Consider the following 21395-nt stretch of genomic DNA (forward strand, 5'->3'; position numbering starts at 1 on the left):
CAGGCAGCTCCTCTCCTGTGGTGACGGAGTGTGCAGCCTGTTTGCTGCTAACAGTTTCTGTTCAATTGCATTTCATAGAATTGTAGGCATTAATATCCAGTGTATAGAAGGTCACCTTGTGGTGTCCTTTGTCCTTGCTCTTCCCCAGGGGCCTGGGACTAACAGAGCTCCTCTTTCCTCTGCCTCCCTTGGAGGGATTAAAGGTGTGTGCCACCACAGCCAGCCCCCTTTTCAAAGTATCAATCAGTATATATTGCACATTGTAATGGCACTTACTGGGCCACCTCAATACAAGTGGATGTTGTGCTTTGGTATTCATTGATGGCCTTTTACCACCTCTTATCTTTCCTTAATAGTCTTCTTTCTTCTTATTCCAGTGGGAAATTCATGCTATTTGTCTCTGTCTACTTTAATGATGACTCTTAGTTCCCTTTTTATGCAAACAGCCTGATTTCCCATTTCTCTGTGGTTATTGAACACTCCTTTGTGTATATGTAGCAGTTTTCTCTCTCCATTCATCTGCTGATTCCAGAGATTGACTACACTGTTGTGATAAGTAGAGACGTGCTTATGTCCCCTACATGCCCAAGGAACAGTGTAGCTCAGTTACCTGGTTCCTTTTTCAGCAATCAATTGGCTACAGCTGCATGCACTCATTTCTGGGCTCCTATATTTTATTCCACTGGTCTACATGCCGTATTTTCTCTATATGTCATACTATTTTTGCTACTATATACAACTCTGTACTTTAGTGTGAGTGTGTATATGTAAATCATAATAGAAAGGGTCTCATGGTATAGCTGTGAATGGACTAGAACTCTGTTTGTAGACCAGGCTAGCCTTTTACTCAGAGATCTGCCTGCTTCTACTTCCTGGGTGCCGGAGTTAAAGGCATGTACCTCACTCAGCTTCTGTAGTACATTTTGAATTTAGATATTGTAGTGACCCCAACATTGCTCCTTTTGCTCAGGATTGTTCTGATTCTACCGGGTTTTTGTGTTTCCACATAAACTTGGTTTATTTTGTTTAAGCCGAGTCTGGCCTTGGCCCCTCAATCTTCCTGCACCTTCCTTTCCTGTGCCGATCTCACAGGCACATGTAGCATACACAGCTTCCTTCGTTTGTGCTTTAGGATTTTTCTCTAGCCTCATAAAGAATGTTGCTTTTTTTACTGAGGACTGTAGCCAGTGTAAACCTTGCTGCCGTAGTGTGGCCATTTGAAAGCAGTCCTGATCGTCCTGACTCATAGACACAGGAAGTCTCTTCATTGTTTGGCAGTTTCATCTGTATTCTAGTTTTCACCATTGAAGTCTTTCGCCTCTTCAGTTGGGTTTATTCCTGGTTTTATTTTGTTTTGAGCAGTGACAGTGGTTGTTTTCTTTCAGTCTCAGTGATTTCATTACTGACACATGGAAAAGCTAATTTTTTAACATTGATTTTGTACCCTGCTCCCTTGCTGGATTTGTTTATGGATTCTAAGAATCTTGGCAGAGTTGTAAGGATTTCTTAAGAACAGACTCTTGCCATCTGCAATCAGGGATAATCTGACTTCTCCCTTCCTGTTGACATCGCTTTCTTTTTCTTTATTGCTGTTCTGGCTAAAATTCCAAGTACTGAATGAGCCACGAGTACAGACACCCTCATCTTTTCTATCCTCTAAGGCTGCCAGCTTCTGCTCCCTCAGCCAAACAGAGGTCCTGGGATGTCCCATCCTGCCTTTATCATTGGGAGGTGTGGTGGTTTGAATATGCTTGGCCCGATGTAAGTCAGTCAGGGAAGTGGCACTATTAGAGGATGCTACTTTGTTGGAATAGGTGTGGTTATGCTACACTGGGAGCTGGCATACAGGGCCACATTAACTTAAAGAGCATCCACACGGAAAGAGATACCCACAGAACGGAAGAACTTTGCAGGGCACGCATCTGACAGAGGCTACATTGTGCAGAGTACATGACAACTTCAGTAAAATCAACAAGAAAAGAACAAGTTATTTAACCACAGAATGGGCAAACAAACTGGACAGTTCTCAACAGAGTACAACAGACAATAAATATATAAAAATATATATTTAACATCTGTGGCCATTAGGGAAAGGCAAATGAAAAACAAAACAAAAACTGCACACTTTGAGATTCTATCTCACCTGGGTGCCTTTTAAAAATTCAACTCAGGTCAAAGTCCTGAAGCTTTAAGTACTGGAAGGGGAACACCCAAGATCTGACAGAGGCAGTCACGTCCTGTCCTCCATGAATCCAGTAGCCCATACTGCTCGTCTCTCTGGGTCACCATCCTGGGCTCACCTCAGTTTCCTTGTCTGTCACCACCCTCTGTTGAAATGTCTGTCCTGTGTTTGTATCCCTGTCTTGACACCAGCCCCACCCTTCCTCGCTCTGCATGTGTGACACTCGCAGGGCTTTCTGTCGCTGCTCTTTCTGTTTGTTTTTGCTGTGCTGGGTTTGGATGCAGGTCTCACGCTTTCGAGTATGTATTCTGCTCACTGCAGCACAACCTCACTTGAACTCCACAAGTGACCATGTTTGTCACCTTTCCTAAGTGTCCCCAGGTAGAATCCCTCTTTTCTCTGCCCTACTCAGCTCCCCATCAGTTCATGACCTCTTTTCTTTTGTCTGTAGTGGTGATGGACCCCAGGGCCTCACGTATGCTAGACAGGAGCTCTAGCCATATCCAGCCTCTGAACTGACGTCACCGCTTACAGACCTTTGCTGCTGCACGTGTGTGGTACTTTATGTGTACCTACTGCTGGTTCCGTCCAGGATTCTTCAGCCTATTCTGTAGCTTCTTGTGTGCTGGTATTTGTAACCAACCAGCTGGCTGTGTCCACTGCGCTTGCTCTGGGAAGGCTGGCCTCCTCATCCTCCTACAGGAGTCTGTCCTCTGTCCCTTTGCCTTGGACCCTCTCCCTGCCATCCCCTGCATTCAACCTTTTGAAGCTCTTTGGCTCCCTGCTCTTCCTCCCTGCTTTCCTGCAGCCCCCATGCAGCACCCCTTACTTCTGTTTCTAAACTCAAAACTAGGCGTGTCAAAAACTGTGGCAGAAAAATTACGCAAAACCCATCTGGATGATAGGAAAGCTGTCTTCTTAAAGGTTTTATTATTTAGCTATATTTGTGCTGTCTGTGTCTGTGCCACATAAATGCAGGTGACTGTAGAGGCCAGAAAGGGATGTTGGAGCTGCAGTTATAGGCATTTGTAAACCAATTACATGGATGCTAGAATCTGAACTCAGGGCCATCTTCCCAACCTCTGAATCAACTTTAATTAATAAATAAAATTATTTGAGGTTATCATTATGGTCACAGCCTGGGAGTTATAACAGACATGAATACTGAGCCTTTTTATTTCATGTGGGGGCTCATCCCTGTATGAACAAGCTCAGTTTCAGGAGTTTTTTGAACAGCATCTTTCCTAACAGTCTAATTGCCCTTTGACTGTAGTAATTCCTGAAGCAGATGCCTCCTTGTTACTTAAAATGACACATAATAGGTAATTCCTGTAAATTATACCTCATCTCTTAGTCAAGGCACGACTTTACCTTCCCAAACCAGAGTCTACATTATGAATTGCATAGAGAATACCGAATGCTGCATCTTACATCTTGTATGAAATGTCGGACATGGGCTACATAGGAGTACAATAAAACCTGCTTTGCAAATATCTCTCAGTTACTGAAAATGTTTCTTAATAGGTCAAAAGTTGAGTTTTTACTAACCTGGAAGACCAAGAAAGCCTACTTTTCATTATGTATTCTTAATTTCTTCAGGATTCTGTTTGAATGCAGTTACCTTAACCTATAGGTAGCAAGGCATGATGACTATTGTTTTCATTTGTGCCTGATAGATTCAACCTAGTGCATCATAAAAAAATAAATAAATAAAATGTCCTAGCTGCTGGAGATGTGACTTGGGGGTTAAGAACACACGTTGATCCTGCAGAGGACTTGGCTTAGACTCCCACAGCCACTCACAACCAACTGTAACTCCAGCACCCTCTTCTAGCCTCCATGGACACCTGTACTCATCTGTATATCATCCCCTCCCCATTACAGAAACACATAATTAAAAATAAATCTTAATTAGTATTCAAGTTTATTCTTATCTAATAATAGTAAAATTAAGTGTATACCAAAGAATTATTTTCAAATCGATTTCTTCATGGTTTATTATTAGTAAATGTCTGATTTCTATACCTACTACATATCTGTTGCATTATGCACTTCCCCTGTGACAGAATACCTGATAGAAAAACTGAAGGAGGAAAGGAAAGGTGTATTCTGCTGTGGTTGAGGATGGTAGTGAGTCTGGCATGGGGAGCACCACATGGCTGGTTAGGTTGTGCCCACGGTCAGGGGGTGAAAGGCGGTGAGCACTTGTGCTGCACTCTTTCCTTTCCCATGGAAAGGCTCCCGGCCCAGGAGATGAGGTCACCCATGTGTAGAGTGCATCTTCTCATCTCATTAAGTGCAGCCTAGAAACCCATGGACACGCCCACTGGCTTGTCTTCTAGGTAATTAGGTTGATATTAGTCATCACAGATCCACCCCTTGTCAGCCTAAGACCCAAACATACTAAGTTTAAGTTATCACCGTGCACCTACTGTCCTCATAGACTCATGGCCATCATCCTGCAAATGCATTCTGTCCGACTTAGAGTCCCCATAGTTGTCATCAGACCTAACCCAGTTTAATAGTTCAAAGTCCAAAATCTCCTCTGAGTCTCAAGGCAGCCTCTTAGCTGTGAGGATCTATAAAATTAAAAAGAAATGTTATATATTCCCGATGCAGATGGCAGTGTCAACATCAGTTCCAGAAGGGTTGTCACAACAGAGGCCCCACACCGGGGACCAGTATTCTGTATTAGTATTTTCCTCATCTTTGCAACAATATACCCAGTAAAGCAATGCATAGAAAGAAAGGTTTGTTTGTTTGAGTATGAAGTTCATTCTAATAGTATTATCCATTTTACCCCTGTGTCCAATTGTGTAAAATTCTTCAAAATGCACAGTGGTTGCAAACAGAAATAGTGTAAGAATCCTTGATATGTAGAATATTAAAGACCACTCATTAAAGGGATTTATAAAAGCTTTAAAATAGTCACTATTTTCAGTCCTGGTAAATTGAAATTATTGTGTTGGCTGTTTATATTTAAAATTCTCCTAGAAAGCATGTTTTATAGACATTTTCTAAACTTTATATAAAAAGAAATGTTTTAGTACTGAGTTCAGTTTGAGTTTTAATCTCGATTTGGAACAGAGCTAAATAAATCACATTGCAGGGAAATGAGGAGCTCAGTTTGCTGATACTGAAGAAAGTTAGAAATACCACAACAAAAAAGCAAGTTGTGGAAAATGTGTGATTAATCACCTGCTAGCTAACTGAAATACATATATTTTGCTTGGTCATTAAGAAAATAATCTTTAACACCCATTGTTAAATCTTTAACACCATTTGCTGGCCTAGTTTAAACACCAGTGGGTGTATGATTAACCCTCTTGAGTCAGAAATAGTTCCTTTTCTTTTTCTTTCTTTTCTTTTCTTTTTTTCTTTTTTTTTTTTTTTTTGTTTTTTAAGAGACTGGGTTTCTCTGTATAGCCCTGGCTGTCCTGGAACTCACTCTGTAGATCTGGCTGGCCTTGAACTCAGAAATCCGCCTGCCTCTGCCTCTGTGCTGGGATTAAAAGCCTGCGCCACCACGCCCGGCTTCCTTTTCTTTTTCTTAATAGTGTTTTGTTTTGTTTTTATTTTTGGATGTTTCACATCTTTGTGCAATGCCTGTTGGTCTCTCCAGCCAACACTACACCTCTAGCTTCCCCCAGAGCCCCTACCTCACTCCCCACTAGCTTCACCTCCTCATTTCACTCTTGTAACTAGTAACTACCTGATTCCAGTTAGTGCAGTGCGCTGGGGGCGTGGCCACCCATTGAGGCATTAGCATCCTGCCAAGGCTACATCTGAAGGACAGTGGTTTATCTTCTTTCAGCAGCCACCAGCCCCCAGAAGCTTCTCTGAAAGCAATGGGGTCTCAGGGGCTACTGCATCCTGGAACTCCCCCTGTAACTCAGACTCACTTCTAGCCCCTAGTACGCCCACCTCAGCATCCCAAGTGCCCGGGATTACAGGCATTTTACATGTGTGTTGGGGGGAAGGTTTTCCTATTTAAATGTCCAGTGTCCATATAAAATGATCAACTTCAACAGGGTGTGGTGGCACAGGACTTTAATCCTAGTACTTGGGAGGCAGAGGCAGGTGGATCTCTAAGGGAATGAATGAAGTCATCCTGGTAGTGAGTCCTAAGCCAAGGATACCTGGTGAGACCCTGTCTCCAAAAAATAAAAAAATAAAAATAAAAGTAAATCAACCTTTAAAAGATAGTTAATTCATAACAGATTTTAAATAAAACTTTTCAGATTTAGCTCTTGTCATAAAATTGATTTTCTAGCTTTTAGAATAGCTTCTATTCTAGAAATTAAAGTCAATTTCTTTTTTGTTGTTGTTGTTTTTGGTTTTTTGGTTTTTCGAGACAGGGTTTCTCTGTGTGATCCTGGCTGTCCTGGAACTCACTCTGTAGACCAGGCTGGCCTCGAACTCAGAAATCTGCCTGCCTCTGCCTCCCAAGTGCTGGGATTACAGGCGTGTACCACCACTCCTGGCTAAAGTCAATTTCTAAGAATGCATAGCATTTCTTTTTATTTATAGAAAATGCAATCATTTGCAATGTAAATTTAAAAAAAGTAAAAAAAATAAAAAGAAAATGCAGAGGCTGCCTAGAAGTGGGGTCGTCAGCTCTGGGATGTAAAAACCAATGTGAATGTATAGCTAATGTATATGTGAATGTATAGTAAACCAATGTATAGTTAAGAGTAAAGACTAGGAAAGGAGTCTGCTTTCAGCCAGAAGCCAGGAAACTGAAAATGTACTGCCTAGTGTGGAGTAAGCAGCAAATAACCAAGTCAACCCAAATAATCGTAGGCCATATTGGGTAAGTCATCTCAGGGTCACACATGCAGTAAGGGAAGCAGGTGAATATGAACCCAATAGGTTCTCTAAATAATCACACGGCCAGGCACAGGCACACACAGCTCTTTGGCAAACAATGTTGTTGCTAAGTTGATTTTCATCTTTCCTTTGGCACAGGCAGCGTTAGGATTTTAAATGTGTGATGGTAACTAGAAGCTATGCATACAGTTCTCTGGAACATTCCCAAGAGCGCAGTGGTGGGGCTGACTCCACACTGCTTTCCTGCCATGAAGTGTTTCTCATCTGGATGTGAACACCAGAAAGTGAGGTACACATGTGTGGTGCACATGCGTCATCTACGTGAGTGGTGTATGAATGGGTGGCTCACAGCCTCCTGGTGCACATACATAGTTCACAGGTGTGTACATGGGTGCGTCACCGTTCTGGTACACATACAGGGTTGCTTGTAGTTCACAGGTGTGCACATGTGTGTGTCACAGTTCTGCGGTATAGGCAGGGTTGCTTACAGGACCACATTCACTTTGATGACTTGGGTGGAGAAAGAAAAGCATTATAAGACATAATGCAGAATACAAAATTTCCATGTACTTACGAGAACATGGTAGCAATCCCCACACTAGCACAGATCCTATAGGGAGGGAGAAATGAGATCTAACGTGGGATTTGGAGGAGTTGAGGCTCGTGCGCAGGGAGTGCACCCTCTCAGCTGGAGCGCTCAGCACAGGCCTCACTTAGCTTCGGGATGGTTCGCCTCTTCCTCCAGCCTTCCCTTCCTGACTTTCTTTTCTCTTTGTTTTTCTTTTGCTTCCCTCCCTTCTAACACAGACGGATGTTGTCCAGATTGCCCTTGGATTCACTAGGTAGCTGAAGGTGATCTTGAACTCTTGATCCTCCTGCCTCCATCTTCCAAGTGTCGGGATGGCAGAGTGCTTCACCACCCCAGGCTCACATGGGTTCTGACTGATAAGACAATGGATTTTGGATTCATAGGATTGTGACAGCCTTCAAGGTGTCAGTCCTCAGCTGACTCCATGAGAAAGGGATGGAGCTGAGGGTGTAGTTCAGGACTCTAGTGCCTGCCTTGAACAGCAGAGAGCCTGGGGACACGCCCTGCGCAGCGTAAGATGAAAGAAGCCAATGCCAGAAAGGTTGTTTATACAATTACTCCTGCAGAGACTGAACTTGATTCTGCAGGATGTTTTCAAAGTTGTATCTTAGGTGAAGCAAGCCAAACACTGAAGTGTAAGTCACACGAGTCCCCTTCTCTAAGGGCTCTATAGTGTCAGTCTCACAGTGACAGTGGTTGGTGCTGGGGCCCTGGAAGAGAGCCAGGGAGTTGCTCTTTAAGGGTGCAGAGATGAGCAGTGGTGATGCATACCTTTAATCCCAGCACTTCAGAGATGGAGGCAGGTTGATCTCTAAGTTCAAGCCCATCTTAGTCTACAGAGTGAGTTCCAGGACAGCCAGGACTGTGTAGAGGGACCCTGACTCAAAAAAATTAATAACAACAATAGTAATGACAATTAAAAATAAAAGGTTTGGCACTCTATTGTCAGGAGTCAGAATGGCTCCTGACATTAGTTAAAGTGATTTAACTTTAAATTTGGATTTAATTTTAAACAGGGCATGCCAACAGTGAGCAGAGTGTGACTGCAATCTTAAGAGACCCTATACATTGAAGCAGCCACCTTTGGTTAGCTAACAAACAAACAAACAAACAAACAAACCGGTCTGTCTGTCTGTCCATTTATTTAGTATGTTTGTGTGTACATCTGTGAGTTTATATGCATTGCATTCATGCAGGAGCCAAAGGAGGTCAACTGAGAGCATTGGATCTCCTGGTACTGGAGCTACAGGTAGGTGTAAGGCACTGTGTGGGATCTGGGATCTAAACCCAGTCCTCTGCAAGAGAAATGAGTGCTCTTAGCCACTGAGCCATTTCTCTAGCCCCAATGGTTTACTTGGATTAAACTCTTATTTTTTTGTTTGTTTTGGTAGGCCGGTAAGAACAGTGGCCATGGGGGACCCTGGACTGTCCAAGCTGCAGTTTGCTCCCTTTAATAGTGCCCTGGACGTTGGCTTCTGGCACGAACTGACCCAGAAGAAGTTGAATGAGTACCGCCTGGACGAGGCACCCAAAGACATCAAGGGCTATTACTACAATGGTAGGCACTCCCCGCCTGCCTCATCCCCATCCATATGTCCTTGGCTGGCCTCTGTGAAAACAGCACCCCTTGTTAGGCGCTTGTTAGGTGCTTGTTAGCACTGCTTTTGGAGTGCTGGGGATGGAGCCCAGCGCCCCCTGAACACTAAACAAGCCTCCTCCAATGGACATGCTTGTCTTTTCCAGCCATAGTCTTTTAGCTTCGCAAATCTTTCTTTTGATCCAAGTCTCTTTAAAAAATTTCCTTTCTATCTTTGGGGGAAAAGAGGGATGGTGGGACTCAAGTCATTACAGCAGACGCTGCTCAGCTAGGTTCCGGGTGGGAGGTGTGTGTAGACATTTCCAGGGCATCCTTTTTATATTGGTCATAAGTCCCTTCCTGTCACTCTCTCTCAAGATCCACTGTTGTCTGCAAATCATGGCTTAGCCTTAGTCCTTGGGCCCAGCCTTCTACTAAGAAGACCCGACCAACCATAGATGGTTTTGCCATGATAGTGCCACTCTGGCTTGTCCCTGAGATGTGAAAATGCTTCCATGCAGGTGACTCTGCCGGTCTGCCTACCCGCTTGACATTGGAGTTCAGTGCTTTCGACATGTGAGTATTGATCTGTGTAGAGTCTAAAGGACCCTGCTTACTCTGGGCGAGGAGGGAGCATTTTCTTCAGGTGGGCCTCTGAGCGGCCAAGCGAGCTCCCATGAAGTGCTGCAGTTGAAGACTGTCTGCTGCAGTTGTTTATTAGGGGAGATGGGCCTTTGAGAGCCTGCTGTATGCCTAGTACTGTTTAGATTGACTGGCGCTCAGATAGCAGCTCTCCAGATCATTATTATAGACTATTTTATGAGCCTTAGTACCTATTTGTTCTAAAGATTTGTTTCTTTTTATTTATTTATTTTTAATATATGAGTGTTTACCTGCATGTATGTCTGTGTACCACATGTGTGCAGTGCCCATGAAAGCCAGAAGAGGACATTGGGTCCCCTGGAACCAGAGTTACATGGGTGTGAGCTGCTACATGGGCACTACTCAAGCCTGGGTCCTCTACAAATGTAGCTGGTGCTCTTAAACTGCCAAATCATTGCTCTAGCTTTAAAAATATTTCAAATTACATTTTGTTTATTATCCTGAGTATCTGTGTGATCATGTGGGTATGTATTTACCATACACACACATGTCAAGGTCAAAGGACAGCTTGTAGGAGGCTGTTCTCTCTGCTTGCACCATGGTAGCCCTGGTGGTTGAACGTAGATGGCTAGTACTGGCAGCAGGTACTTTATCCTCCAGGCCATCCACTCTACCTTCTACCCCCTTCCATTAACGCTCTCAAAATACTAATGTACTTTAGGCCTTTATCCCCCTCAAGTTGCAGATTTTAAAAGTCCAACAGAAATGCTGAACAGTGTTAGTGTTTATATGTAGAAACACCTGCTAGTATTTCTTTTTTCTACCAGAGCCTTCTTTTCTTTAAAAAAAAAAAAAAATATATATATATATATATATATACACATATATCTGTGTGTGTGTGTTTGTCAGCTTGTCTGTATATGTACCACATGTGTACAGTGCCCAAGGAGGCTAGGAGACGGCCTGAAACTGGAGCAACAGACATTTGTGAGCCACCCTGTGGGTCCTCTGCAAGAACGGCCAGTGCTCTTTACTGCTGAGTCATCTCTTCACTCTAAACAGCTCTCTCTCCCCATTGCACCTAGTTACTAAAAACAAACTAAATCCTAGTAATTCCCAGTGGGAGCCTAGTAAATGTGGTCAGTAGCTTGTCTCTGGTGTGGCCAGGAGCCATCCTGGCAGTGTCTGTGTTCTTGGAAGTAGCTTGAGTCCCTCAGAGCAGGGCTCTGTGGTTGCCTGTGTACCCCTGAGATATTGGAACACGTTGAACAAAGTCCCTTCTTGCACCATGCCTTGTCCCAGCCTCTTTCCCTCTGCCTCAGCATTGATTCCATAGAACTGTCTAATGCAGGAAGCCTGATGAGGGAAGGCTCTGCCTCCTTCAGTCCTCTCCAGGCCCAGATTAGCCCTGTATCACTTCTCCCTCAAGACTGCCTTCAGTGCCTTCCCCTGGCCTAGATGAGGAATGTTCTTTGAGTAGAAGAGCGTGATGACAGGCAGCCCATGATGTGATGACTCGCGGCTCTCAAGGGAGGACTGGCCGCTGGTGCTCTCCCGCAGCCGACCAGGACTTGACATTTAAGGCTTACCGCTGGCATTTAGCAGAGCCATCATTTCTCAGGGGCTCCTCCTCACCTGTCCTAGATTGAGATCTCTTCCCACCAGGCCCCCTGCAGCTCCTTTGTGCCCCCACGTGGAAAGATATGAAAGGACAGCGGATCTCTGACACTTGTGCTGATTACTCCTCACTCTGAGGAGTGGACTCTGCAAGTTCCACATAGCAACCATGTAAAGTGTCAATGGCAGAAACATTTCTTTTTAAAAATGTTTAGATTTAATTATTTATTTTATGTAGATGTGTGCTTTGCCTTATTGAATGTATATATGTGTACCACATACATATATACCTGGTACCCATGGAGCTGAAGAGGGCACAGAGCCCCTACAAATGGAGTTACAGATAGTTGTAACTGGTGCTGGGAACTAAATTCTGGTCCTCTGAAGAGCAGCCAGCATTCCTAACCACTAGGCCATCTCTGCAGCAACAGAAATATTTTCATTAACACCAGTACTATCCAAAATTCAGGCCAGCCACTTAGAGAGAGCAGATGTATCCCTGTCTACACCTGTGTTAGAATCAATCTATCTTCTTTAACTTTTATCCATCCAATTTCTGGGACTGGGAGGCTTTAGGGAAATGTCGTGGGTATGAACCATGTGGCTGGTGCCCTGGATTGACAGTAGTCTGGGCCTCGTGCATTTTATCCACGCCCGAGATGATATGGCAGCCATGTGCAGAGCCCTGCAGTGTGGGTCTGGTGGGACAAGCAGGGAAAGATATATTCCTGGCTCCTGGAAAGCTGTTTGTCTCCCAGCTTCATTGTGTGAATGCCACATAAACATTCCTACTGGCCAGTCTGATGGAGGCAAGTCTTCAAATGAGGGTCTTTTTTCTGGATAGCTAGCTTGTTTCAAGTTGACACGAGCTAACCATCATGCTAGTCAGTTTTCATAAGCTTTAAGAGGGAGTTACTAGCTAGACCTCAGGCTCTTTGCAGTTCCTGGTTCAGCCAGTTCCTCCCCAGTTTTACTATGAGAAAGAATAAAGATGAACTTTGAGGAAATTAGGAAGCTGCCTGTTGAGAGCTCAGGGCACAGAGGGTGTCCAGGCAGCACCTGCTTGCTCCTGTTTGACCAAGGATCAGTGAGTCACTGGTCTGCTTTCCACCCAGTCAGTGGTATCAGGTTTGTTATAACCCTGTGTTTTGTTCAGAGCCCCAGCCGTGCTGGGTAACTGTTTCTCTCATGCCTAGGAGTGCCCCCACGCCTGCCCGCTGCTGCCCAGCCATGGGAACCCTGCACAACACCAACACACTTGAGGCTTTTAAGACTGCAGACAAGAAGCTCCTTCTGGAGCAGTCAGCAAATGAGGTTAGTGGCACAGCCACACTGGCTTCCTTGTATTTCCGGGGTCCAGGCAAGTGCATACTAGCTACTCAGGCACAGGGGTGTGTCACAGAGATGGCCTATAACAAGATACACAAGAGGTGCTGTCGAGTTTGACATTCTTATTTTTGTTTTTCTTTTTAACAAGAGGGAAATTCACCCATTGTATTTGTATTCTGTGAGTCAGTTTAGTAAAGGACCTTCTGCAAGCCACATTAATAGCAGCCAGGCCAACATGGCGAGAAACACAAGTCTTATCTGTGTGGGTCCCAGTGGTCACCCCACTCACAGTGAGTGCACCTCTAGAGAATTAGATCTCACTGCATGAAAGAACAAACCCTGACCTTGATCAGGCTCAGACTTCTCCTGGGGTCCCCATCCTATCCCCAACTCATCAAAAGTGGGGTTCACTCTTCCATGGTCCAGTGTGTCCAGGGTGCTGATGTCTGCTTATTTTCTTCTCATACCTGCATGTGGGCCGTGTTCTTGTTGCCAGCATTTGCTGTGCCCTTCATAGCAACAGTTTAGCAACTGAGCTATGAGCATATTGTGACCAGCTGGTGACAGCCCAGGTTTCCTACAGGCATAGGACTAGCCGCATGTCCATAATAAAGGCCTCATCTCTTAAGGTGAGAGGTTCTCCAAATAGAGCTTTGTGAAAGCCTTGCTGCAGGAATGGGTGTGATGCTGTAGGGATAGGTGTGGTGCTGTAGGGATAGGTGTGGTACTGTAGGGATATGGGTGTGGTACTGTAGGGATAGGTGTGGTACTGTAGGGATAGGTGTGGTGCTGTAGTGATAGGTGTGGTACTGTAGGGATATGGGTATGGTACTGTAGGGATAGGTGTGGTGCTGTAGGGATGGGTGTGGTGTAGGTATGTGTGTGATTCTGTAGGGATGAGTGTACTGTAGGGATGGGTGTGATGCTGTAGTATGTATGTGGTGCTGTAGGGATAGATGTGGTGCTGTAGGGAAGGATGCCTATGGTAGTGCACTCCTTTGGTCCCTGTACTCAAGCACACACTGAGAATCTGTTGAGTTTGAGCCTGTTTAGGGCATTCCGGACTAGTCAGGGTAATAGGGCAGCGTAGGAAGGAGGAAAGAGAGCCACACTGTGTATTTAGTTCAAATTGCTCATCCAGAGTCCTCTTTCTCCTCCCAACCCTTGGCAGGTGAGGTGTCCTCTCAGGAACTCTCTGTGCTTCTGCAACAGGAGTCCTGCATGGAGCTGAAACTGTACTTTTATTTCTGTAACCATGACATGCTTGGCAGCCAGCAGACAATAGTAAATCCCTTCAGATGGGCATCTCAAAGGTGTGAGTGTCTCCCTGCCTCCCCTGTGCTGAGGGCCCCGAGGGAGGGTGCCAGGCACTCTCACCGGCTGGTAATGACGAGCAAGGCTGGTGGAGAGGCAGTGTGAAGTGGCAGGGAGAGGTAATGAACCACTGCAGCGCCTGAGAGCGGTGGCAGGCTAGAGGGGAAGAAGAGCTGTGTGAGAAGCTCAGCGGCTGGCAGAGACAGCAGCAGCCTGACTTAACACCTTTCTTCCTTCTGGCAGATCTGGGAAGCCATAAAGTCAGGCGCTGCTCTCGAAAACCCCATGCTCCTCAACAAGTTTCTGCTCTTGACCTTTGCGGTAAGTAAATGAGTGGGAACTGAACAACCCTGGCTCAGCCTCGCAGCCCTCCAGGAGGTTCTCCTCTTGTCTCCAAGCTGATCCCTGGGAGTATGTGCTAAAGAAAAGCTTCTGACTAGTGTAGATGACACCAGGACCTATGAGCAGTGTGGGACCAATCTGTACCCCTTGGTCACCATACAGCCACTGCATAATTTCTCAAACATGGTGACCCAACAACTCCTGCCATTCAGCATAGGACAAAGCAGGCTCAGGGAAGAGAGGCTTCATTGTTGCCAGATGATGTAGGGTCCTGCAGCCAGGTGTGGTGACACACACCTGTGATCCCAGCACTCAGGAATATATATAGTGAATTTCAGACCAGCTACATAGAGACATTCTGTCTCAGAAACAAGCAAAGGAAAAACAAGTAAGTAGCCAGCATGCTTTCAAGGCCCAGTGTGTCAGTCTGCTTGCAGTCACTGCGACAAATCCTATAAGAAGGTGGCTGTGGTTTCAGAGGCGTTGGTCTGTGGTCTCTTGGCTTTATTGTGTTTGGTCCTGTGGTTGCAGAGGATATCACGATGGGAGTGTAGAGCAGCGACTGTTCATTTCATGGTGCCTGGGAAGCAGAGAGTCAGGAAGGGGTTGGGCACCCAGTGTTCCCTTTAAAGGCTTGCCCTCTGTGGGTTAATTTCATCCTATTAACCGCCATTCCCCTAAACCCCACCCCCACCTCCTAAAGGTCTAACTGGCTCTCAGCTACAGCCTGGGGACCAAGATTTTAACATACATGCCCCTGAGGACACTGCAGATGTGAACTCTCAGGAGCAGAACTCCACATTGCAAAGAGGAAAGGAGCTTCTGATACCACCTGTCTTTGGACTACACACAAGGGTTAATCCAGAGAGAAAGAAAACATCTCAGTATACAAGACTTGACTTACACAAATGTTAAGAGCAGCCTCTAAGAGGGGATGAAATCACACCTGCCGACTAGTTAAAACCCAAGATCTGCCTTCCCTGCATGCTTGCATACGAGCCCAGAGCCGAGAAAGGCATCTGGGGATGAGGACATCTGTAAAACACTGCTGTGTCTGTCAAGTGGATATTCTATAGAGTTTAGCCTACATTCAGGATCAGATTCCTGTCCCCTAGTGAGAACATCACTTCTATGACCTGCAGTGGCTGGATTGGCTCCTATGGGCTGCATGTGTGCTCTAGGCATAGTAAGGTCCCCGTGTGGCAAGTATGTTACTTTGCCACAGCCTCATAGGCCCTGGAGATCAATCTCCTTCCACACATTTATTTACTGAGTAAAGTTGGGTATGTTAAGAAAAATGTTTTCACATAGACTTAAGCATACACACTGGGAGAAAGGCACCACATTAGTTACTTTTAACTGAGTATTGTTTCTCTGAATGCCCTCTGGGTCATTTCCCTCCAGGCACAGGTGAGGCTGGCAGGGTGTAAACCTCTGGGAACTCATGGTCATTGCCTCTGGGGGCACATTTTGCCGTGAGTTACCTGGGAGAGAAGGATGCTCCAGGGCCCTGCCAGGTTCCCAGGTGCAGCAGTTTGGATATCGATCATTTGTCTGCTTATGAGTTCCTTGGTAGGATAGATTTAAATATTGCTAAAGGTGTCAGTTTGTTACTTGAACACAAGTGCCTTTTTATACTAAGAGTTCTTGTTAATTAAACATTAATCCATTTTTCATACAAAGAATCCTCATTGATAATTTTGGCTTAATGAGAAAATAACATCAGTTCTCATTAAACGCTTAAGCAGTTTCCTGGAGTCAGTGGACATCTGCCTTGCTGTGCCTTTTTGCAAAGTGTCCTTAGCCAGACTGTATAAAAAAATAAAAGGTCCCTTAAAGTCTTCAGACACAAAAGGCTTTATGTTTAATTTGTTCAAGATCCTTTTTATCATGAAAAAAACTCTAAGAAATCAAAGCTTCTGCTTCTGAAGATGCCGATAAGCTGGCGGGTTGTGAGCAGCCCCACCCCACCCCCACCACCCCCATCCCTGTCGTGAATTGCTTAACCTTTTGCTGAAGATCAGCTGTGACAAGTCTCTTAAGCACAGGGGAGAGCAGGCCAGGCTTCAGTTTTCCTTTCTGTGGTTCTCAGGCCTCATAGGGCCAGGCCCACCTGTCATTAACTTCAATTGACAGTTGGCTTTGCCATTGTGAAAAGGGATTCTCTTTCTTCAGTTCATCAGTTAGGGGCCACGCTGGGTTCTGTGGAGCTGTAATTACTAGACTTTCATCTCGAACTGCATTACTTACATATTTATGTTTTAAAAGCCACCCCTTTCTGTGAAAACCCTCAAACAGGCATGTCCACAGAGAATGGCTTGGTGTGTTCAAGGGCTGTGGAGGAGTGGGGAGTGGGCCCATTCTGCTCTTAGGGACAGGGTTTCTTCTTGGAATAATAAAAATGTTCAAGAATTGTCAGAGGTTCAGCCATGTCAAGCAAGCAAACAAACAAAACTCCCCACAAAATTGTATATGTAAATGTGACACATTTATGTATTTTGTATTATGTTTTGATAAAAGAGGCTTCTAGGAGCTGGGAACTGGTTAGTGGGTAAAACTCAGTGCACGCATGAGGACCTGAGTCACCTCTCCCAGGCCACATACAAGCCGAGTGGGGGTGGCAGCCACTACAATCCCAGGGTGTGGAGGCAAAGAAGCTGGCTAGTCAGGTGGCTCCTTGGTGAGGTGAGCTTTGGTTTAAGTGAGAGGCCCTGCCTGCTACCCTGCTAGAGTTTTAAGGTGGAAACAGGAAGACACTTAATGGCAACCTCAAGCCTGCACACATGTGCACATGTTGCACCCTTGAACACACACAACAGACATGAGAACATACACACATATATGCACATATAGCACACTCATTCATATGCAAAAACAAAAACAAGATCTAAATTAATTTCACATAACAGCTCTGCAGTTCTCACACTTAGCAAGACTCAATACAAGTGTCCCTTAGCTAAAGAGCTGCAGCAGAGCCCTCAGCATAGATGAGCGAAGTGGCTCTCCAGGACCCACAGAGCTCAGGCCCTATGAGAGCGGCAGGGAATGCCATGGGAATTTGAGGCCAGAGCCCTGGGGCTGAGAGGGAGGTCAGCTTAGAGCAGCTCAGAAAGTCTTCCCTGCGTGCAGGAGAGGCCAGCGGGCCCCCTGCATGATGTCATTGTAGCTCAGCACTTGGAGCCTCCTTTAAGGAAGACTGACTGACAGTTACAGACTCACTGTCTCTGCTGTGTGGAAGGCCAGCAGCTGTTAGCTAGGATGAGGCTTAGTCATTGTGTTGTTGAGGGTCCTGTTTTGTCATGTACACAGTAGGTGCTTAATAGTTGCTGATTTACACTTGACCAGGAAGACATTTTGGAAAGCAGCATCAAACAGGGAAATATCCTTATCTGAAAGCCAGAAATGTTCCCAGATCAGGAGTGAATATTACATGGTAACACAACAGAAAATTCCACACTTAAAATGCTGCTGCACTAAAAATACTGTATAGTATTTCATGCAGGTCATGGAGATGGGGTGTATATAACACACAACTGAATTTCCTGTTTAGGCTTAGGTCCCATTCTCGAGTTATTTCAGGGTATATATGCAAATAGTCTGAGATATGAAAAAATTTCAAAATCTGAGCCATGTTGAATGCTAAGCCTTTGGTGGAAGGGTTCCCTCTAGTGGGAAGAGGAGGCTGGCTGGCACCCCTTTCTCAGGACTGAGGAGTGCACCCATGTTTTTTGGTGGGGTCTCCATGGGAAGCCTGCTGGGTGTTTCCTTCTGTAAAATGGGATGAGATGCTTCCTCATCATTTAGGAGGAAGGGTAACTTTTTCCTGAAGCATGCAGAAGTGCAGGGTTCAGTCTCTTCCTCTGAGTGAAAAAGTCTGTTATTATGAGAAGACTCAGACAGGAAACTTGAGGTCCTGGCAGACATTGTGAGCGCCCTCAGTGTCTGATGGAGACAGTTCGGACACATCAGCTTTTTAATGCATCTGCTTTTCTGGTGGGTAGTTTTTGAAGCTGGATCTTATGTGAGCCAGGCTGACCTCTAACTTGTTCTGTAGCTCAGGGTGTCCTCCCTTCACCTCTAGGGTGTTGGGATTACAGGCACTACCTGGGTACTACCGCTCCTGGCATGATATATTACATTAATAGACGTGTGTTGCATTAATTCATGGGACCAATTTATATACAGCTTTGCTCTGATTTTTTCCCCCCTAGGACCTAAAGAAATACCACTTCTACTACTGGTTTTGCTGCCCCGCCCTCTGTCTTCCTGAGAGCATCCCTCTAATCCGGGGCCCTGTGAGCTTGGATCAAAGGCTTTCACCAAAACAGGTATCAGCAAGTCAAACAAAGGCAGGAAAAGTGGGGTCTAACTGTGAGAGCAGGTGTGTAACTCATCCTGGTTCTCAAAAGGCACCTGGGGAACGAGTGCTCCAGATGGCTCAGGGAAGGTGTTTACTATGTGCTGTTAAGGTCATTGTGAAGAGGAGGAGCCATCGTCCTCCAGGTGGCTCATGGAATTTGGGGAAATGCTAAGCCCACAGGGAGGAATTACAGGAACCTTTGAAAGACTGAGAATTTACCAAAGTGTGTTTTTTATTTTCAGTCTGGGGAAGACAAAGCCACAGCCTTTATGAAAGTCTGTGGAGCAAGCACAGGCCCTCCAGTCCCTTCAGACCAAATGGCAGAACCTCTTCTCTGGAACAGAAATGCAGGTCTAGTTCTTCCTTCAAGTCCCAGAACAATTAGAGTCAGGCTGGCAGAACGTAGACCTAGCTGAAGAGTTCTGTTGCTTTTAAGACCTTGACTGAGGGTCAAGATGATAATGAGTTCCAGAGGTCTGTCAATCAGTAAGATGTAGAACTGAAGCCTGCAGAGATTTCAAGACAGGGTAGGGGTGGGGAAAGGACTCAGCAGTTAAGAGTACTTACTGCTCTGGCCATGGACCCAGGTTTCCAGCCTCCACGTGGCAGCTAACTATATGTAACCCCAGCTCCAGGAGATCCAATGTCCTCTTCTGGCCAGCTGGTACACTCTATGCATATAATACACAGACATACATGTACAAACATACTCATATACATAAAAGAAAAATAAATAAGCCTCTTTTAAAATAAAAATTTTAAAACTTAATTTATAACAAATGTATGGTTGTAATTTTTTGCAAAGTATTTTCTAAGAAGAAACCTGACTTGAGGTAATACATTCTGGGTGGAGATTTAACATTTGTGTTTAAGGGGGAATCAAAGTTCTCAGATCATCTTAGGACTGTCCAACCTTGTAAACATACTATCAAAAGAAAAAAAAATCACAGGTCTTGGACTGGAGAGATGGCTCAGTGGTTAAAAGCACTGATTCTTGCTAAGGACCTATAGCACCCCTAACTCTAGTTTCAAGGGATCTGATGCCCTCTTCAGGCCCCCAAGGGCATTGCAGGCACCTTGTACACACATGTAAAGGCAAAACACTCATACATATAAAACAAAAAAGTTCAAGACATCATAGATTCTGCCCTCTAAGTGGGACATGTGAATTATGTCATAACAAACTGTAAAAAATAATGATGAATTTTCTCCCTGGATGGACGATGCTGCGTTATTACAGAAGAATGCTTGGTTACCTCCGTAAACCTCTGTGGTTGACAGCTTAGACAGCCATCATTTAGTCCCGTACATTGCCCCTTTGTGTGAAGGCATAGCACAGGGAAAATGTTATAGAAAGGTTAAGAGGTGCTGTCAGTGGGTACTTGAGGAGCATGTGTTCCAAGCTGGCACTTGGCAGTTCCTTTGATCAGGTCTGGTCTTTAGTTCAGAGCTGCCTTTCCCATAGGGCTTCTTCCCGTCCCCTGTTTTCAGATCCAGGCACTGGAGCATGCCTACGACGATCTGTGTCGAACTGAAGGGGTCACTGCCCTGCCCTACTTCTTATTCAAGTACGATGACAACACGGTGCTGGTCTCCTTGCTCAAACACTACAGTGATTTCTTCCAAGGTCAAAGGACAAAGGTCAGAGTTTGTGGGTATCATTTTGCTAAGCAGTTAAAATATTTGAAGTTCATGTTAAAATAGACTACCATCAATTTGAAACTTGGGCTTCCTTAGCCCTCCACAGTATGTTCTAGAAGGTTTCCTTCTCTGTCTTCTCCACCCCCATTGTTTCAGGTCAACTCCTCGCTCTCTCACAGCGTGGTGGTTTGGACTCCTTGTTTCTGCTAGTTAGACAGAGAGAGCTGCTCTCCCTCTGGATCCGCCGTGCATCCATGCTCAACTTCCCAGCAGCACCACTGAAGCTTGCCCTACTCCTGGCAAATCTTCTTGCTCCCATCAGCTATAGAAGAGTCATCCTCAGACTGCCCAGGTCACCTGGTCCTCCAATGAGCAGGGCCTAGAGGGGCCTTCCTTCTGGTCTCAGTACTTTTCTGCCTATCCTCTATTCATCTTCCCAGAATCCATTGCTCTAACTAAGCTTGCTACTTTCTTCCATACTCTGTCGGGCGCCATCATCATTACCCAATCAAACACACCTAAGATCTCTTTCTGTCTGTTCTTTTGTGCAGTGTCCTCTTCCTGTCAGCATCCCACAACCCTCAGTCCTTAGTGGTTCCTCTCCCACTGCAGAGCATCGTCACAGGCGAGCCATATATGGTCTTTCCTTGTCTGGCCTGCCCCATGTTGGACTGTTAAGCAGAGCCCTTGTGATCAGTCAGTGTCTGTGGAGTGTGGCGTGCTTGTCTGAGGCCCTCAACCAAACTCTTCTGAATGAATTAGGCTATTGCAAAAATTTTTTTTTAAGTAAGTAGATATGTAGTATGCAATTTGAGCCATATATAAAGTTGTGCAAATATTAGGAAGCTGTGAAATCAGGTGGAGTAATGTAAGAAAAACGCATGAGAGTTGAGAAAGAGGCCCTTAACTGATGGCCGTTCTGAACCTAGAACCCAGGGCTTTGTGACTGTTAAGCCAAACTCCACCTGCAGCTAGGATATTTTTATTTTACAATCAACTATATTCACATTTT

The 21395-nt window shown here is 45.1% G+C and overlaps 1 protein-coding gene across 13 annotated transcripts in view; it reads left to right on the forward strand.

Moving 5' to 3' along the window:
• Positions 1 to 21395, forward strand: part of Atg7 (autophagy related 7) — a 241271-nt gene that overhangs the window by 46186 nt on the left and 173690 nt on the right. For 12 of the 13 annotated variants that reach the window (XM_052174569.1, XM_052174579.1, XM_052174568.1 and 9 more), the window contains 6 exons: positions 8993 to 9159; positions 9699 to 9753; positions 12594 to 12711; positions 14284 to 14361; positions 18594 to 18710; positions 20234 to 20383. In XM_052174569.1, coding sequence (XP_052030529.1) covers positions 8993 to 9159; positions 9699 to 9753; positions 12594 to 12711; positions 14284 to 14361; positions 18594 to 18710; positions 20234 to 20383 — 685 coding nt within the window. Of the gene's footprint in view, positions 1 to 8797; positions 8851 to 8992; positions 9160 to 9698; positions 9754 to 12593; positions 12712 to 14283; positions 14362 to 18593; positions 18711 to 20233; positions 20384 to 21395 lie in introns of those variants that run through there. The other variant, XM_052174571.1, reaches the window with a different exon arrangement.

Source organism: Apodemus sylvaticus, chromosome 2, assembly GCF_947179515.1.
Source record: "Apodemus sylvaticus chromosome 2, mApoSyl1.1, whole genome shotgun sequence".
NCBI classification, from domain to species: Eukaryota; Metazoa; Chordata; class Mammalia; order Rodentia; family Muridae; genus Apodemus; species Apodemus sylvaticus.